At 43.3% G+C, this 20,042-nt stretch overlaps 1 protein-coding gene across 8 annotated transcripts in view; it reads left to right on the forward strand.

The window, feature by feature from the left end:
- Window positions 1-20,042, forward strand: part of SASH1 (SAM and SH3 domain containing 1) — a 570,737-nt gene that overhangs the window by 529,181 nt on the left and 21,514 nt on the right. For 3 of the 8 annotated variants that reach the window (XM_054194898.1, XM_054194899.1, XM_054194901.1), the window contains 3 exons: window positions 9,560-9,692; window positions 13,803-14,149; window positions 18,659-18,730. In XM_054194898.1, the coding sequence (XP_054050873.1) occupies window positions 9,560-9,692; window positions 13,803-14,149; window positions 18,659-18,730 (552 nt within the window). Of the gene's footprint in view, window positions 1-2,807; window positions 3,199-8,643; window positions 8,854-8,899; window positions 9,205-9,236; window positions 9,356-9,559; window positions 9,693-13,802; window positions 14,150-18,658; window positions 18,731-20,042 lie in introns of those variants that run through there. The other 5 variants (XM_054194903.1, XM_054194906.1, XM_054194902.1 and 2 more) reach the window with 5 other exon arrangements.

The following is a 20,042-nucleotide window of genomic DNA, read 5'->3' on the forward strand; positions in this document are numbered from 1 at the left end:
TCAGAGAAGAGAGCTTACAGTAACATGCAGGCAGTGACTGTAATTAAGCATGTTCATGACCACTTCTGTTTTGACTGCATTCAGAGAAGTCCTATTGTCTTACTTTACCACAAAATGTTTGGCCGCGTATTTGGGGAGGGTGGGAGGTGGGAAGGCAAATTAATTTAATATTCATTCTAACACATTACTTGGCCTTTTTTTTTTTTAATACCTTTTTGCCCTTGGACAGCTGCCTAATTTCTCTGCTTAATACCTAGAGGGTGGGGAATGGTGGTAACAGCTTTTTCCTATGACCTTTCTCCCTGCACTCATCAGCCAGCAGGAGATGCTGTAATCCATAATGTGGTTTCCCTGCCCCCATCTTTTCTGAGACCAAGCCTATTAGATTGGAACAAAGCCTTGCTCAGTTCAAGAATTAGAAATCTTAAAAGCCATGTGTTTCACTGCCCTATTTGGCAGACCCAGGCTGAATAATCTTTACTTGTGGTACAATAGAAAATTTTAATTGTGCTCCTGTCCGTTCCCACTTCTTCCTCCTCCTCGCCACTGGTGTTTCCTTCCTCACACTTAGGATGGTAACATCAATAGTTTGATTGTTTGAAAATACTTTAAGAATGTGATTTAAATTACTACACCCTTTACTAAAGGGCTCTCATTCTCTTTTTTCTTTTTTTTTTCTCCTATATGAATTTCACTGTATTTCATGTATTGCTGTTCCACCTTTGGTTTTCCAAAATGCAGGGAGGTTGGTTTCCAGTGCCAGTGGTATACTCCATTCATTAATAGCACAGCCTCCACCAAAGAACAGGGAATTCTCCTCAGGCCCTCTCACCCATGCCGAAACACAAGATGCAGTTGAGAGCACCTTGTTAGAGACTCTCTTTCCCATTTGTAGAGGGGTCTGCAAGAACTGGAAAGGAATGCTGTATTGTAATAGATACAGAGTAATGTAATGCAGAGCTTCATTCTGCCACATATACCTATGACAAGTGGTACACGCGTACAGTTGTAATGTCATTAAAACTAATTATGCTAATCAGTGAGAGAAACACTTCACCATGAGGAAATGTGTCTGGCTTGCAGATGCGAACGTCAGCAATGTGCTTCTCAAAATTATTTAACTAAAACCTGGAAACAGTTAACATCCAGGAATTTGCCTAAGCAGCTATTCTAGTATCAAGACAGACCTCCTGGGAGAATTAAATTTTTGTACTCTCGTTACTTATGACAAATATTTCCCATTAATTTCAGCAAGCAGTGTCGTCACTAGCTAATGTGTAATATATCTTTCACTAAAGTAGCTGTTGGATGCTTCTTTGATTTCCTTGTAAGTAATCACAGACCAAACCCAGACATGGGATTGCTGTTTTCTGCAGCGTACCTGAGGGGGCTGACACTACCACTGCATGTTTTAGACGCACACAGCCTTTATAATTCACACTCATGCAGTTAATTGTGTAAAGTGGCAAAAGTATTTATGACCTCAGTTAATTTTCTCTAAAAATTTTGGAGGCCTTTATTTGTAACCTGAGGACATGATGCAGATTATTGCATCTGAGCTTCACACAGTCTTCTATAAACAGCCTCTGCAAGGATTAGAGGTTTGTGAAACTTTCTTAATGAAACCCAAAACCTTCAAAACTCAAGTTGCAAAGCCCCAAACTTAGATCAGTTTCACTCATGGCCATGAACTTTTAAGGGAATCTGGGATACGTTTCAAGGAAGTCGCTGTCATGTTTCACTTGATGTGGGCTGGTATGTTATTGAAATTGGAGAACACTAGCTGGTTTTATCTGAAGCTTAGAATTTTCCATAGGGTTTTACATCAGAGTTTTGGGGCTGAAGTAATTCAAGGGTAAGAACCCAGTTACAGCACACCAGTAAATCTAGTTTACTTGACCACTAGGGAGTGGAAAAGCTGTGTACGGTCATTAGTACGAAGATGGAGAAATTGAAAAAGGATATTTGGCTAGGTGGATCATTAAAATCAGCCAGTCATCAAAGGAAGTAGACGTTTAGTCCCGCTGTGATTTCACTGTGAGATTGATCTGCGGCAAATCCAGATTAACTGGCCATTGATGGTCCTGAGTAAGAGGAATCTTTTCTTGGTTTAAAGAGAGTGCTGTTGTGGTATGCCTTTGCTACTGCTTCCACCACTGGATAGCAGTGCTTCTAATTAGTAGAGGGTTTGGTCCGTGTTTTCTTGCACTCAGAGAATTGTTCAAAGTCTGAATTTGTCCCGAGGTTTGGGATTAGGTATGGTTCACTATGAGGAGTGCGAATTTACTTGAGCATCTCATAGTCTGTTGCTTAGGAAGGGAGGTCTGAGCCCAGCCTAGGAGGAAAAGTTGGAAGGCATGCTGCAATGCTTCATAAAGCCGCAACGTGGCTAATTCTAGACTAGTCTGAGATTTCTGAATTAAACATCATTTGCCTTTCCAGTTCTTAGTGATGGTCTTTTTTTATAGCACTGAAACCAAGGGGAAAGAAAAAAAAAAGTATCTAAGTTCACTAATTTAAAAAACATTTAAGCAAGGTTTATTTTTCTGTCAAATTAGCCCGTTATAAAGGGAAATTCTCAGGGGGGCTTTTTGTCAAAAGAATTAAAAAGTAAAAATAAAAAGAGCCTGGTAAAGGGCTTAAGTTATATTTCCTATAGACACAGCCTCCACTCTAGCAGTCGTGTTTGAGGGTCAGTCTTCGTCCTGGCTTTGCAGAGATTCTCTGTATTTTTTTTCTTTCACTGAAATTCCATAGACAGTAATTAAGGAACTAGAGGCCAGCAAGAGGTCAGCAAGCCTTCGTCAGTGAAAACAGGGATTGTTTGCCATGTACAACACTCCCTTTTTTCCTTGTGGTGAATAGAAGATTTGCTTAGAGCTGATGACTTATGCCTTTCTTGCAAGTTATGCAGCTAGCGAGTAACTGGGGGAATCAATCAGTGAGCAGAAAACAGCTAATTGAGTCCAGCATCACGCTTTTTTCTTCTTTACATATTCAGCGCTGGAATCGGAGCCAGTTTGGTGTCCGATAATGTAACTCCAGAGAAGAGGCATTTTGTGCGCAGGATTCGGAGCGAATACAATACTTAAGAAGAAGGGTCTGCTCCTAAATTTTAGGGTTACGAAGCTGACAGCAGTTGAGGACTCAGGGGGAATTACTCGAAACTGAGCTTTAGGCCTATAAATGCCGAAGCTGGTAAGTCACTGAGCATGTAGCGTGATGTGGAGAGGATGTGCCTCCTGTTTCAGAGAGGGAGAAAGAGAAAAGGCTTTTGTGGTTATTCTTAGGCACAGCATGCGTAGCTTTTCTCGGTTCTCCTCTTCCTTTCCTTGGGCTTTTAAGTTCTTTTCTGTTCTATTTTCCTGTCTCTGACTTTATCCAGGCATCTTTAATAAAACTTTAAAAAAAGTTAGAATGGTTGTTTTTTTTGGCGGATGTAAAGCCTGTTAAGAGAGAAAGAAGAAAGGACACGTGTAGCCACGTCTCCTAAAGGGAACAGCAAAATCTCTTTGCATTTACTGTAGAGCTCTTAATTCTGAAGTGAGCCAGCCAGGGCTGGGGGATGTGATGTGATATGCCCGCGAGTCTGAATGTGTATTTTTGCCCCGCTTTGCTGAACAAGAATTTTCTGATAGCCAAAAATAATTTCAGCTTGGGCTTAATCAGATATTAAGAGATTTCCTTGTTTCTTAGATGGGAGGTTTCCTAGAGATTTTAGTTTGGGGCTGAACTATTACTGGGCATAAAGCAAATTGTAAAATTTTAACATCTCTCTAACTAGCTTCACACAGGCTCATGTAAAAGTCATATATACTTTTGTTTATGGAGCTGAAACAGATTAATCAGTTATCATAGCTTTAACTGGATATTGTCCTAGTGTTTCTTAAACGCTTTTATTAGGATCTGGCTAGCAGGCTTTTGCCTATCTTGTATTTTTTAAGGGCTGCTGCTATAACCCTGAAGTGTTTCCAAACATAGTCCTGCCGAAAGCTAGCTACTTACTTCTGGTTTACATTTTGCCAATTACTTCCAAGTACCCTAATAAATGTTAGTTTTCTCTGTGTGGATGTGTGTGTGTGTGCGCGCGCGTGTGTGAAGCACGAATTCAAAGGGGGGAGGTTAGGATTGTTATTTCTACGGCGTGTGAAATGGGCTGGATGTTAGAGAGCGGCAGAGCAAGGCGTGTGCCTTGCCTCCAGAGCAGGCAGCCGCAAAGAGCCTGCGTGAGAAAAGTGGGAGAGAAAGCAAAGAGTGCGCCGGGAGCAGAACTGCAGTGAGCGCCTTGATTATCAAAGTACATGTGCTAATTTCCTATTTGTTCCTGAACTTAGGGCGTTTTACTTTAATCTTACGTACGAGATGATGCAAAAGCATGGCCTTTAGAGGTGCACGAGTAGGAAAAGTTTTCCAAGCAGAAGAGACGCTTGAGGTGGGAGAGGGAATTGGTCTCTCCTGGATTTGAAAGCACCTTCGTAGGTTTGTGGCCACGTTTGTTAGCGGCGAAGAGCTGGGTGGTGGGGATGGGTCTTGGCCCCTCCGTAGTCTTCCAGCCATGTGGTACGTGGTGGCTGCAGTCCTTCGCATGCAGTCCTCGGTATTTCCAGATGCTGTTAATTTAGCCCCAGTTTCCCTGTAGTCCTCCTCGCGTTTGTGCAGCCGAGCTCTCCAAGCCTGGCGGGTTTCCGCACCGTGAGAGCATTGCAGATGTGTTGGGGATGCACTTGCTCCAAGTGGCGCGGGGAAGGGCGGCTCCCCCCAGCCAGCCCCGCCAAGGGGCCCGCAGGCTGGGCCGGCTCCCCGGCAGCCCGTGGGCCCAGCCCTGCCCTCTTCTCTTTACAGCAAGCGCGATTTTTGTGCATCGCCTTGGCCAATTTGTTATGGTTTAAGGCTGTGGAGCCAGCTGTCTGCAATCTGATGTAATGTTGCCCTGGAAACCAGAAATGAAACACTTAAGCATTCACCACAGAATTACTACATACAGCATTAGCCAAAATAATTAAAAGTTGAGCCATATGGGCTTTCGGGTGGAAAAAATTGGAGCGGAGGAGATGGAAGTTAAGTCGTTCCTATTTACAGTACTGCAAATCCGTTTGTTTTCCCCTTGGAGGATGGGGAGAGGCCTGCTCCCAGTGCAGGGGGATGGGGAGATGGAGGGCCCTGGCTGTTTTACGCCGAGGCTTGGCATACCAGGACAGCCATGTGCTGGGGGCTGGGAGGCATTGGCGGAGCGGGTACAGCATGGCCTCTTCCCATGCCAGGGAGCCTGCAGCCAAGCCTCTTGCAGATGCATCGTTACCTCTTTACCAGACTACGTCTACCCTTTTCATAGAATCATATAATGGTTTGGGTTGGAGGGACCTTAAGGATCACCTAGTTCCAACCCCCTGCCATGGGCAGGGACACCTCCCACTAGACCAGGCTGCTCAAAGCCCCATCCAGCCTGGCCTTGAACACTTCCAGGGATGGGGCATCCACAACCTCCCTGGGCAACCTGTTCCACCACCTCACCACACTCACAGAGTAGAATTTCTTCCTAATATCTAATCTAAATCTCCCCTCTTTCAGTTTAAAACCATTGCCCTTCGTCCTATTGCTACACACCCTGGTAAAGAGTCCCTCCCCATCTTTCCTCTAGGCCCCCTTTAGGTACTGGAAGGCTGCTATAAGGTTTCCCCAGAGCCTTCTCTTCTCCAGGCTGAACAACACCAACTCTCTCAACCTGTCTTCATAGTTTGCAGTGCTGCAGCATACTGAAACACTCATTAAGGGGGGAGAGGGCAAGAAGGGGGCTGGCAGCCAGCTGCATCGAAGCCCAGTGCCAAGGCCTGGCTGCTAGAGCTGCCCAGGAAGCCTTTTGCCCGGCCCGCCATGCACTGGGGAGTTTGGGGTGATTTTCCCATCTGAAGTCAGGGACAGGCACCAAAAAAAGCAATTCTGTCACTGTGGAAGCCAGGAGGGTAGAGTGGGTTGGGGAAGTCAAAGCGTCGAAGTTCAGTGATTTCCAAATATGTCACTAAAGGCCTGAATGCTTTACATTTCTGTTTTCTGTTTAATATTAGCTGTAAAAGAAAACATTGCTTGAGCTGGAAAATTAAGCTCTGTTTCCCATGTGCCAAAATGGAAACTTTTGATAATTTCAAGGCCTTTTTAAAAAAAATTGTTTCAAAACCAGGAAGTGAATAAAAAGTAACCCTTTTTCAAAATGGTTTTATTTTTAAGGAATTGGCATGACTTGACAAGAAAGTTCCCTGAGCAGTACCACTGGCATAGTCACCGACATTTTTAGGCCTTTTTGCATAAATCTATTAGCCATCCTTTTCCTTTACAGAAGATTTTCCATGCCACATGCTACCTGATATGATAGGAAATAGGCTGCTGGAGAGGGACTGACTTTGTTTTCAGTCAGCCCATTATCTGGTGGCTCCTGTTGTTACGCACAAACTGTTCTCGCCTCTCTCGGCCTGGCACCGGCACTAGGAACGGTCTGTCCCTGCCTGCAGAGGACCCCGGCTCAAAGGGTGCCGACAGTCTTGAAGCGTCGTGGAAAACGTGGCTGGCACTTGGATATGATGGGATTTTAGTTGTTTTGAAGCGTGATGGGGACCCCCTGTACCACCCACTCAGGTTTGATGTTGGTACCTTGTGCTGAGGCTATTTTGGTACTCACTTTTAGAATTATAGAATCATAGAATTGCTGAGGTTGGAAGGGACCTTTAAGATCATCAAGTCCAACCTTTAGCCTACCCTGACAAAAGCCACTTCTAAACCATGTCCCTAAGTGCCCCATCTACCCTTTTTTTAAACACCTCCAGGGATGGTGAATCCACCACCTCCCTGGGCAGCCTATTCCAATGTTTAATAACCCTTTCAGTGAAAAAATGTTTCCTAATATCCAATCTAAACCTCCCCTGACATAACTTGAAACCATTTCCTCTCGTCCTATCACTTGTCACCAGGGAGAAGAGGTCAGCCCCCATCTCTCTACAACCTCCTTTCAGGTAGTTGTAGAGGGTGATAAGGTCTCCCCTCAGCCTCCTCTTCTCCAAGCTAAACAACCCCAGCTCCCTCAGTCGTTCCTCATAAGGTTTGTCCTCCAGACCCCTCACCAGCTTTGTAGCCCTTCTCTGGACACGCTCCAACACCTCAATGCCCCTCTTGTAGCGAGGGGCCCAAAACTGAACACAGTACTCGAGGTGGGGCGTCACCAGTGCTGAGTACAGGGGGAGTGCCGAGTACAGGGGGAATTTTGCAGCGGTAGTAATGAATGCAAATGTCAGACATTGTAAAAGCTTTTGTTGTTGAGTCTTCATAACACCGAGGGGACAGAGTTCTTTCTCAGATACCAGTGGTGCAAAAGTAAGACTAGTTGTTTATTCTTTGATGAAATCTTGGGCAGGAGGATCAGGTATGAGCCTTTCTCTTAGTCTTACAGAGCTCACAGTTTTACAAAAAGTAGTCTTGCAAACCAAGGATATATGAAAAGTAATGAAGGAAAGCAATGACTTAGAGTAATTACATTTAAAATAAACATATCTTGAGTGCAGAGCATGCAAGATGGTTGCTTGCCAGGATGTGCTTAATGGCCTAAGAAGTCTTGACTAAACTTCTTGATTATGGTCAATATTCCATTTGTCGTCTTATCTAAATATGTCTGTCTTGTTGTTTGACGTGTCACTAAGTTTTCCCAGTCATAAACTCTGAATTAATGTTCATCTTGCTGCTTAATTTATCTTGATATAAACAAGTCTGATACTCCTTTTTACAGCCCTATTTTTGCCGAAGTAAGATTATTAGTTACCTAGCCAGCCTCTACCCATAATAAATGCATCCCTGTGGCTCTTGGTTGGTAGAATGGCAATTCCTGCTGCCATATGTGGTCCATTTGGTATTTCTTCTTGTTTTGGAGTAACACAAAGTTTGTGGGAAATCAGTAATTGACAGTGCCCTTGCAGAAAGTGGCTGAAGTTTGCTCTGGTGTGGTTCTGGTGGCCTTGAGAGGTGCATTCCTGCGAGGTAGGCTTTCAGAGCTGCCCCAGCTCCTTCAGGCGCTGTTTGTGCCTTTGAAAGTGTACCCCTGCAACTGCTAACTGGTGTCCTGCCCTGTGGCATCTACTGTTATTACCACATCCTGATATTTAAGAGTATTAGAGAACCAGGAAGCGTTTTTATATTTGGCCTGTCTTTTATTCAGCATCCGGATAAGCAGACAGCATTATTGCTGGGGAAGAGGAGAAGATGGTTTGGTTTTTTTTTTTTGGTTTGGCTTTTGGCTTGCATTTGTTGCGTTTTTTCTTTTTTTAAAAGTTTAATTAAGGAGAAAGAGAAAAAAGGATGCGCGCGCTGTGGAAGCCCAGATAGCTGCACTGACAGGAAGTTGCATGAGGGTTTTTAGAGCCGACCGTTAGGAATGCGGCGAATTGGCTGGGGCTGAGGGTGAAAACAAAGTAAGGTATATGATCCATACCACACTCCAGCTGGAGCCTGCGCAGGAATGTGCAGCAGTGCACAGTGCCAGGGCTGTCCTGGCTGAGCCGGAGAGCCCTGCCGGCCTCCTCTCCGCTCCCTTTCCCTTCCCTTCCCCCCGCTGCCTTCCACATTCTGAACTGATTAAAACAGAGGAAGTAGCACATTGAACGTTGAATCTGGCTCGAAAATCGAAGTCGTCTTCTCGTTCACAAGGAATGGATTGTTTCAGCTCGTTGTGTCACTGCTGCTGGAGAGAGGGGAATTTTTTTTTGTCTCTGTAATGTTTGATACTTGAGGGAAAACAGCTGGAACTGAGCATACTGGATCAGATGCAAAACGAAACGGGATGCTGGGGAATATGGACTGCACTGTATATCTGAAAAGGTCAGAGTTTTCCCTTGGTCAGTGCTGGAGGAATGCTCTGTCCGTCTTAATTCCAGCCTCGAGAGCCTTCAGGGGGAGTGTAGGGAGCAGGGAGGAGGAAAGGAATATTTTGTAGCTGTGGCAGTTTGTGAGTGAGGCAGATGAGGTCTCCTCCTTCCTTTTCCTTCCCGTCCCTTTCTTGTGCTGCTGTTTTTGATTTTCTGGGAAGACTGGTGGGGGGGGAGGGAAGAAAAGTCGTCAATGACAGAGCTTCAGTTTGGAGAAGCTGTTTATAACCAGGTTTAAACAGCAAGTTCTGAGATGCCAGACAGACCAGTGACTGACCCAAACCACAGGAGCATAACTGGTATGGTAAGAAGAGCCCTGGGAAAAAACCCTGCCTGAAACGTACTGAGAGAGGACGTGGAAGTAGTTATTACACAATGCATGGGAAGAAAGACAAGGGCAGGAATGCATTTCAGTGCCTACGATCTTACGTTTCACAGATTTAGAAATCAAAATGGTATGTCATGCTTTCAGAAAAAGAAAGGAAAAAAAAAAAAAGAAAACCCTCAGTAATTTAAATGGTTGTCTGACCTGGGCTGAAAATATAGCACCAGTTAGAGCTGCATTGACACAGCGCAGCAGATGAGCTGGGTTAACTTGACTTGAAGGATCAAGCCGTGGAACTACTACTTTATTAATATTCCCTTTGTTTCTTTGCCAGTCAAGAGAACAATCCGATGATGAAACAGAGGAGTCGGTGAAGTTTAAGAGGTTGCACAAGCTGGTGAATTCTACTCGCAGAGTCAGGAAGAAACTCATAAGAGTGGAAGAAATGAAAAAACCCAGCACAGAAGGTAAAAAGCAATGTGCATATGGTTAAAACTGTGTGTGTGAATACGTGTTTCTACTGAGAGGAGACAGAAAGTGGAGGGCTGGGGGAGGGAGGGGTGGAGTGTTCTTAAAGGACAGTGGGAAAGACTGCCTTGTTTATGGTGCATGCCTTACCCAAGTGATTGCATTTTGATCCTGTGGAAGGAGGAAAGTGACAGCCTCTAGGATGTGGTTACTGCTGATCTCCTGGTATTCCCAGAGCAGCGCTGTAGAGCCCCTCATTAAGAGATTAGAACTTGGTTTATGTTTTATACCCCATGCTGGGGAGGGAATGAGACTCGGACCAATCCCAGCCTGCTGCCCCACAGGCTCAGCAAGGAGGTAAGCAGAGCCACCACCATGTTGCTCCCTCCTCTGAGGCCTGGGACGGCACACAGGTGAAGCTTCTCGCTAGTTTTGAGAGGGTAGGTGCTGGTTGGTGATGCAGTTGTGCCACATGTCATCATCCTGTGGCAAGAGTACAGCAACTCTATCAGACATTCTAGTGGGATAGCAACTGCCTCATGTAATATTAACTCCTCTACTTCTGGGGGAGCCTGCTTGCAGTTTGGCTCCTGAATGAGCCCTGCTGCCAAGAGAGAGGGGGAGAGGGGGAAAGAAGGGAGGAGGAGGAGGGTGGGGAAACGGGAAGCAGAGTTGATCCCCTGGGAATGCCATGAACATGCTGCAGAATTAACTCCGGATGACCTGTATTCATGTGTGAGCACTCAGAATAACGGAGCATGAGCCTCAGGAGCCTCTCTGGCTCAGCCCTGCTTGAGTCCTCACTGGAATTGTGGGCACCCCTCTATGTTAGTGGCCTTCCCGGGATCGTATGCCAGTTCCCCTCTGCTTTGCAGTGAGCTGAGCCGTATTATGATTCCTTCCTAGTGCATTTAAGGAGAACGCGTGCATCTTCTTGGCTATGTGGCAGGAAGCTGTTGGCAGATTTATGATCTAGCCTGCCTCTCTTCCGCGTGATGGTGGTGTTACTGGCTGGCGTGAAAGGCAGAGCCAGTCTAGAGCTCTGGACCGAGCAGCTGTCTCAGCCTGAAAAGGTTTTGTCACCTCATAGGGTGAGCATAAAGCTGGGTTACCTTGGAAGCAAAAACATGGTTTATGAGAAAGGGTAAACAAAACAGGGCTATTTTTCCCCTGCTCTGGTGAAGGGACCCCAGAAAGGCCTTTCCTACCCCCTTCCTCCCTCCCTATGGACCTGGGAAAAGCTGCAGGGAGCAATCAGCCGGAGGCTCCAGGGGTGGGAGCAGCTGCAGGAGCAGGCAGCCCAGGGGTCACTGGGCATGCAGACGCCTTCCTGCAGTTTGACCAGACATTCTCTTCAGCATGTTAACTGTTTTGCTCTCTATTCCCTCTTTTACAGGGCTTCACCTCCTTACTTCCTTTTCACCTTTAGTCTTTCAGTTAAGTGTCCCAATTCCTCCCACGTTGTTTCTTTTTCCGCAGTTTTCCACCCCTGCCCCTCCCAGAAAAATCACTGAATTAACAATTATCTCCAAAAAAAATTTGCTCTGCTTCCTTCGTTCTCCATCTCCTGCCTGTCTTCTCTGTTTTAACTTCAGGTTTTCTGAATAAATTGTCTAAAACTTTGAGTTTGCACTTTATCTAGCACTCTGGAGTTCCTTTGTAGATTGGCTCTTGGGAAACTGCAGCAAAAACAGTTATTGCTAAATAACAACACGGATTACTTCTGCATAACTTCTACTTAAGTAGAAGGCATCTTCAGTAGCCAGGTCTATGTTAGGAGTATGGCTTTTCTTTTCGTAAATTCTCCCCACACCCAAGTTTTCATGTGGTAAATTGAAAGTGCTTCATAAATGCTGTCCGTCCTCATATCTCACAATGTAGGTCTGTATTCCCATTTGGATATATCAGAGGGCTCTGCAAGATCACAAAAAATACTGTGGTCAGATTTGGGGATTGCTGTCTGTCCTTCCAAGTTACCTGCAGTTGACTGGATCAGTTCTTGAGCTGTTTGCTGCTGTTACTTGAATCTGTGTTACGAATGTGAAGTAATGTGAAATCTTAGATAGGTAGGTTTTGGGGAGTTGGCTCTAAAATTTGATCGAGTAACATCAGTAAAGTTTCAATAAATTCATCAGTGTTCGACAGCCTTTAACAAAGTATGACAGTAGGGTTGGTTTGAAAATTGTCGTGCGGTTCCCCAGATGAAAGATTCTTCATACTCCTCCTCAAAAATTTCTTCACAAAGAGCAACTTTGCCAAATTTCCCTCATACGTTCCTGTAGTTTTTAAAGAAAAGTACACTAGTCCCAGATCCTTCTCCCACATTTCTACTATTGACTCTGTTATCGCACTAAATATAGATCTGGATGATCTGATACTCACTAGAATGTGCCAATATCTGAATCCATGTGTATTTTGTGTTAGTCTGCTCCTAGTGAGCTAAATAACGAAAGCTTCCTAATTCCTGGGCACCATTCTTATATAGCATTTAAAAACAAATCACATCTACATCTGTGTCATTATGGCTTTGTGTCATGGACTCACTCCAAATAACATCTGTTACAGTGTTGACACACAATGCATATTTTACAAGCTGTTTAAAAACATATTTACTCAGTGGACTAAAGTTGTTTATCAGCACATATTCAGTCCCAGGAGAACGTCTATTTTCTGTTCAAATTGAGAAGTAGAGGGGAAAAAGAGCAAGCTGGATAGTTCAGTGAAAGTGGTGTCAAAATCAGACTCCAGTCTGCAGACCTACCTCAGAAAAGTTCTCAAGAGTGAAAGTTGTGTGTCAGATGTGATCTACTATTCCTTCACTGTCACAGCGAGCTTGAGCTTGGTAAAATAGCATATTAGGTTTCAGCAAATATATGTCAAATATGTTTTGCTTAGGTTTCAGCAAATATACGTCAAATATGTTTTGCCAACAGAGTGAACTGAAGGTGAGACAAGAAGCCTGTACATGGCAACTAATCTTCTTTCATCTTGAAATATGTCCCCTGTTAGTAAATCATAGGTATTTTGGTAATGGTTCAAATTTAGCTCTGCTGTAAAACTGTGGAAGCAATCAAAGGTGAAGGCAAAGTTGCGTCAGGCAAGGAATTTATTTTGGCAGGAAATAAATATAGTCAAATTTCTGTGTGCATTTCTGATACATACCTATGCTGTGAAATTTGTCAGGCAGGACTGAGGAGGATGTGTGCTCTTGTTTGACTCTCTTCTTATTACTCCATCTAATACCTGAGCCTATACTTTGCTCAGAAGAAAATGCCAGAGAAAAGTTTCTTAAATGGTAAATGTGAAAAGGAATTGCAATTTCAGGTCCTTTATTCCCTTCTCTGCACTCCAAAAAGGAGACCTGGCTGTTTGCCCACCTCCAGTATTTTCATTGCAAAACTTCTTCCTTTTCTGTGAAATATGTATTTGGTGAAAACCAAGTGTTTCTGTCATTACCAGGACACTGTTGAAACTGGCACACCCGCAATTTGACCTACTTATTTTTCTTTGCATCTGTTTTAAGTAAATTCTGCGTGATTAAAATTGGTACCTCCTTCCCCCATTGAAAACCCAAAACTTTTCATTTCATCCTGGAGCTCAGCTCCATAACTTTCTGGGAAAAATACTGATTACTGCAGCAGCAGCAGCACTGGGTATTGGAAAACTGGACCTGAGAGATAGTTGTTTGGTTTTTAATACCTGTGTATCCTTCTGACCTATTGTAATCTCTCTAGAGCTGAGCATCATATGCAAGTATCAGGAGAAATCAGAAGATCCCAGTTCCAGCTTTTAAGGGGTTCTTAGTGAGAGCATCTATGGTCTTACTTAGCTGCAGGTGGAAGAGAGAAACTTAAAATTATGACGAGTTTACTTAAAGGATGCTGTCATCTGTCTACTGTTAACTCATCCCAGAACTCTCACTTCACAAATGGAAGGAACTGCTTCAGGTTTTTCCACTTGCAAATACCTTCTGGGTTGCTTATATCAGGAAGAGTTTTCTTCCATTTTAAGTGTGTCTTATCATAAATAAATACAATGAGGCTGTACAGGGAAACATCTTAGAGAATTATGAACGATGACATGCATTGTGCTGGTTTTGTCCCCTCTAGGTGTGGAAGAGCACTCACTTGACAACTCTCCTATACTGGATGACAGATCGGCACTTTACTCTGGAGTTCACAAGAAGCAGTTCTACTTTGACAGCTCCTGTGAAAAGCAACCAGAGGATGACTCGGACTCACTTACTACTTCTCCCTCATCCAGCAGTCTTGATACGTGGGGAGCTAACCGGAAGCTGGTGAAGACCTTCAGCAAAACTGACAGCCGTGGCCTTATCAAGCCTCCCAAGAAACTTGGGACATTTTTCTCTTACCCAGAAGAGGAGAAGACCCAGAAAGTTTGCCGCTCCTTGACAGATGGGGAAATGAAGAAGAGCCTCGGCTCGCTGAGCCATGGGGTAAGTACAGAAAGCATTTGCTTTTATGACAGCAACAGGCACAAGCACCATCTTCTGGTGTCCCTGGAGGAGATTCAGAGTGTAAGGAAGCAGATCCGATTGAAGAAAATGGATACTAACTATTCCTGTTCCAGAGCTTTTCTTTGCCAGCGCCCTGCTAGGAAAGGAGCATCCACCGCAACTTGCGACCTACAATTACTGCGGCACAAAGCAAAAGGGGGTGGAGGTTGTGGCTTCCCAAACAGAAGGCTACGAGGGCGCACTTCTGTCAGCGAGTTCAATATTACCTATGTGGTGGAGAGAAGCCTGTACAGTCACCTCAACCTCTCACAGCTGGTGCGTCCCGTTACTGACAGGACCCTGAGCAAGGCCGACAAGCAGGACCTGAGGAGATGCCTGCTGGAGGAGGATGAGGAGGCCAAGAGGAAATGGGCTGCTACAGTGGATCGCTGTACTAAAAGGGTTCTCTTGCGAATCCACCAAAAGTCTGTGAGTCAAAGAGTTGCCGTGAAGGTGGTCTTCCAGTTTCTGTGAGGTTGCAGTCAACACTTTCCGCTTCGTACTTTTAACTAAGATTCAGTGCTTTCTGCTTTCCTTTCTGTTAGAAACTCTTAAGCACTGTAATTCAGCTCTAAGGGAAGAGCTTGATATAATCCTGTCAGAGAAGAGTTTTGTTGAGTGCGCAGTTTCTATGTTTACAGAATACCTCAGTGAGAGAAAGCAAATATGACAAAATGCTGATTTTTAAATTCACCTAGTGCAGAAGTTGAGATCGCTGGCGAACAGAGGAGCTTTGAGATGCTATAAATATGTTCTTCGTGATGCTTTCGGAGTCAGTATTTTAAAAGAATACTAAGAGATGAACAAAATTTTCAGATGATTAGAGCATCCTTAGTCAACTGTGCTCTGTTTCTCTCCTACTGTCATTGCCTCATATTGGCCCTCCCCTTCTCAGTTTGCATCTCATCAGTTCACCCACCCAGCTCTGTGTTCTCCGTTACACACACAGCTGCAGAAAGACAGGGAGTTTTACATTATGTAGACACTACATTCCTGCTCGCTGCTCACCACCACCAGAAGTGCCCTCCTGCTCTGTCCCTGGCCACTGCTCCTTCTTTCTAGCATGGGGTAAAGGTGGCACCTTCCCTCAGAGCATTGTGGAAAGGGAACAAGGGGTGGCCAAAAAAGAAAGTTGTGCTGTACAGTCGGAAATTAAGTGATTTGGGCACTCCAGAGAGATCCAAAGCTGCTTCCTGATTATATGACCCAGTTTTGATAGTTCCCTTAACCACGATGCTGAGTTTCCTATGAACTTGCCTTTGGGAACAGCCAGATCTCCAAAGCTGAGCCAGCTAGTCTGTTGTCTAGTTGTCAATGTAAGTATGCTGCCTACTTCAGTGGGTGGAAACAGCAGTGAACCTGTAACATTAAGCAAGATATTCCAGTGAAAAATACAGTAGAAACAGCTTTTCCTCTTGAACTACAGATTTTTTTTATTTTTTTTTTTTTTTTAATTTTTCCTCTCTGAACTACAGAGATCTCTGCTTCATTTCTTCGGATGTGAGGTATTCTCAATATGAGTCACAGCCTTGGTCTCCTTGAATAACCTGTGGGAGGTGACCAGGCTTTAATGGTTCACTTTTTTCTCATTGGACACAAAATAGATAGCTTTTTTTCTACCCGATACCATGAACATTCTCTTGGCAGCTTTACTATTTCTTCTGCATTGACTGCTTGCCCTGCCACTCCCAGGATACCGTTTATTTTCATAGACATGAACTCAAAATACATTGTTTTCCCATAAGGATATTACAATGATAAGAGAAACCTTACTCGTCCCTTTGTGGGTTGAATAATAGCGGTATCTCAGGCAAAAGAGGATACTCATATGTGCTAGAGATTCCCCATAATTAAAAATACCCTCTAAAGCTGTTTTTCTAAATACAGATAACAGAAACAAGCTTTTCAGTTCTTCTAATAAGTAATCTCGTGATAGTAATTTCATTATGAAAACCATCTGGACTGACTTTTGCTTACTCACAGAGATACAAACAGAGAAATGGATAGCATTTTGTTGTTGTTGAGGAAGTCCTCAGTCAACTGCTCCTCCAGCCTCATTTGAATGGGATAAATGGTGGAGACACACTGCTCATACTAGCTTTTTCAACACACTTCTTCCTGAAACCGCAAAAAGCTGGCAAGCTTGAACTAATGCCACTCCTTCTTCCTAGAAACACTTAATGCTTGTTCGCTGCAACCTCAGGGAAATTGCAATGCCTATGTATTCAGTGGAACTCTGGTCACTGTGTCTTGCTTGCCATTCATTTTTGTCATTTATATTTGTTTCAGTGACCTGGACATGCATGAAATTTTCAAATCGCATCAGTTCTTCTTTTCTCCCAAAACGATAATACTTTTGATTGCATGGCCATTCCATTGAATATCCCCCTCCTCATCCACAGACCTTTTGTTTGGTACAGTATTGCCAGGATTGCTATTGGAATCTGAAGGCAGAAGTCAAATGTTATATGTGTGGGGAGGTCCATAATGAAACAATAAGCATCGTTAACGTGGTACATTTATTTGGAAGCTTTTAACCAACACGCATTTTGGTCTCTGAGAAGGCTGCTTTAGGAGGAGCTCTGGCTGGTTTGACAGACAAGTCTGCTTAGAGCAGTTCCAGATGTCCTCTCTTCGTTGCTGGGATTACCATGCACTGTAGGATTAGTTAGAATGGACTCTTCACAGAAGGATGACATTACTCATAGCTAAACGTGCTGTCCTTTAAAAACTGATCTTATTACTTGTGGTTGGTCTCAAATGTTTTCCAAAAACAATTTTTAAAAGCTATGCCATAGTCACATTGCCTTCTGGAAAAAAAAAAAAAAACAACCCACTTTAAAAAAATCTACATCGCAGCACTCTTTAATGTGTGTGGGGCCTAGTCAAAGCTGGCTTTGAGCTCTAGCAGAGTTCTTGTGGGTACAAAAACTGTCATCCAAGCACTGTGGGTACACAGCACCCAACATAAGAGCTAGAAAAGAAAACTTTTTAAAAGCTATTAATATGTATGCTGATTAGCACTGAACAGGGCAGGAAGAATGTTTACTTTAATAGAACTGATATAATTGTTTACTAAGTGGCACAGTTTATAGAGCTTGCTTCTTCCTAATAGAGTATCAAAGCAGACTGGTAGTTCTCAGGTGGTGGGGTCTTCACTGACTCCCATGTACGCACTCACGGTACTGATCAGGCAATCCTTTGTAGGTCTGATCCGATGCTTAGCTGAATCTTAAGGTGTCTTTGAGTTACTCTTTTGGGTGGTTCAGGCCCTAAGAACTTATGGTTTGCAACTGGTTGATCTTCTGCCTCCCGTTTGCCTCAACTCTAACACTGAAGAGAATACTTATAATAGACTCACAACCCACACTCAGAGCCTGGAGTTGAAGCTGTGCAAGTAAATTATAGCTGCCATGCCTTCATTTCCCTGGATTGCCCTGTGAGACTTTGGGCAGGGCCAGGTACTTGAGTACTGTGCATCTGGTTGTTCAGTGGCCGAATAAAAAGTCAAAGATTTTACCGTTCAAATTGCAAAGCAAAAGCTGGATTCCCTCTGAGCCCCCTAAATGTCTGGTCTTTTTTCAAGTGATAGCAAAGCTTTAGCAGAGACTCATCTGCCACAGGTAAACAATGGTTGGCTGTGGAAATGCAACTGTACTGAGTTTGGTTGCCCTCTGCTCTTGGGAGGGAGGCAGTGTCGTAGTGCTGATTTTCTTTTTTTATTCAGGATGATGATGATAAACTGTATCTGTGCCTTCAGCCAAAACTGAGTCACTCCACTAGGTGATTGTGGCACTGTAAACATAGCATACTTTCTCCCAGAAGTAGCAGAGCTTCTGTGTATCACCACAGGTGTGATGGTAAATACCTAATCTGGAATCAGGGCTTGCTGAGTCTCTGGGGACACAATGCCTATGGATAGCTGTCTGGTTTTTCCCTCCTCTTAACAAGGGCTTGCCCTACAAGGCCTCTAGTGTTTCCCTGTATTTCAGTGGAAATGGAGTCTGTGCAGCTATTCCCAGAAGGTAGGTTATTCAAGGCTTTAAAAAATTGGTGGTTCTCTGTTTCAGTGTTACCGTGGACTTATTTATGAAGGCAGATGTGAGTGCTGAGATGGTGTTGCCAGCACCCTGGAAAACTTGATGCATAAGATCAACAGTTTCCTCAGATCAAAAAGTCCTTTTTGTTTTTATAAAGAAGGGTAGGCAATAGATGACTCAACAACAGCAGACCTTAGGCCAAGGAGTTGTGCCTGGAAAAGGCAAATGACTGAAATTGCTTTATAACAGATTTCTTGATTTATAATCTCTCATCCTTTTGTTTGTTTGTTTCCATTTTTACAGACATTTGTGTTTTCACTGGTGTCCTCCAAATCACAGATGTTTTGAGTGAGCTAATCATTGTGATAGAATGGTATCCATCCTTTATTATTATTTGGTTTTTTTGCAGAGAACCTGTAGCTTTGGAGGCTTTGACTTGACAAATCGTTCCCTTCATATTGGAAACAGTTCAGACCAAATGGTGAGTTTAAGACGAGAAGGGGCAGACTTGAAATAGCATAAAATGAAACGTGCAATAGAGTTATATATAATAGACTGAAGTGTAATTTAGGTCTGTAATAACAGTTTGGGGATCCAACAAAGCAGAGCATCTTTGTTAACCTCAGACTTCCTTAGCTTTGAGAATAACATATCCACCCATATCCATGTGTGTATAAGTATTTATATACCATATGTGTTAAAGAGGCAGGAACAAATGATCAAAGCACAGATCCGGGGGCACATCTGTGGGCTGTTCTTATGTCTGACTTCCTCAGAGCATCACCCCAGGCAAAACATACGATTACTATACTTTCTTGGTAAAAATATTTACAATTTGGAATGGTGGGGCAAACTTTCATTCGCTGAAGATCTGCAAGTTATTTGGGTGGAAGTCATTATGTAAGAGATTTATTATTTGTTTTCTCATTGTATCTAAGAGCTCTGGAGTAGACCAGGATCCCATTGTGCTGGGTGCTGCGCAATTGATCTCAGAGCTCTTTGTGTTTAAAAAAAAACAACACACCAGCCCACCTCCCCTGAGAATTAATTCCATTTTATGTTACTCATGTTGATCCCAGTGTTACTGTTGGTCAGCCTGTGGCCAAAAGTAACAGAACAGAAATGAGCCAGAACATTATATCAAAAGAAATTGCCAGCATATTTTTTCCTTTTGCCCCATATATGTTTTTCTTTTCCGTTTCAACATTGGCTCTGTTAACTTCTCTGTTCACTTAAATCAAGTCTGAATTGTGAAACATTTTATATGCCAGCATTATATTATTATGTCAGCTGTGGTTTTGGGGGTTGTTTTTGTTTTTCTGTTTATTTTTTTTTAACATCATAAATTATCCCTAAATTGGCTAAAACTGTGGGTGGTTATTTTATTCATCAATTTTCAACACAGTAAAAAAGTTAATTTCCAAACTTAGAGTGTTTATCTTTAAAGGTAGGTGCTTTGGCATATTTTGTTCATATTGTTTTTGATGTAAGAAAGTGTGAAATCTAGATGTTACGTTTTTCCCTACAAGCATCAGTAGTGGGAGAGAAGCAGCGCATCTGAGTAATGTACGCAGATCAAGGTTTTTTTCTTGAAAACATTTAGGTCCATCAAGTGGAAGGGTTTTTTCCAAACAGATAAGGCAAAGAACTGTCCTGAATTTCTGCTAAAAGACCAAAAGTTACCACAGAAGTTGTAATCACAAACCACTTCTAAAGGAAAAAATATAGAATTGTCATAAATGAAGTATCAGATGAATTTCAGAGAAACTTCTTGGGAGAAAATTAGTAAAGTA

This window comes from Rissa tridactyla, chromosome 3 (genome assembly GCF_028500815.1).
Source record: "Rissa tridactyla isolate bRisTri1 chromosome 3, bRisTri1.patW.cur.20221130, whole genome shotgun sequence".
NCBI classification, from domain to species: Eukaryota; Metazoa; Chordata; class Aves; order Charadriiformes; family Laridae; genus Rissa; species Rissa tridactyla.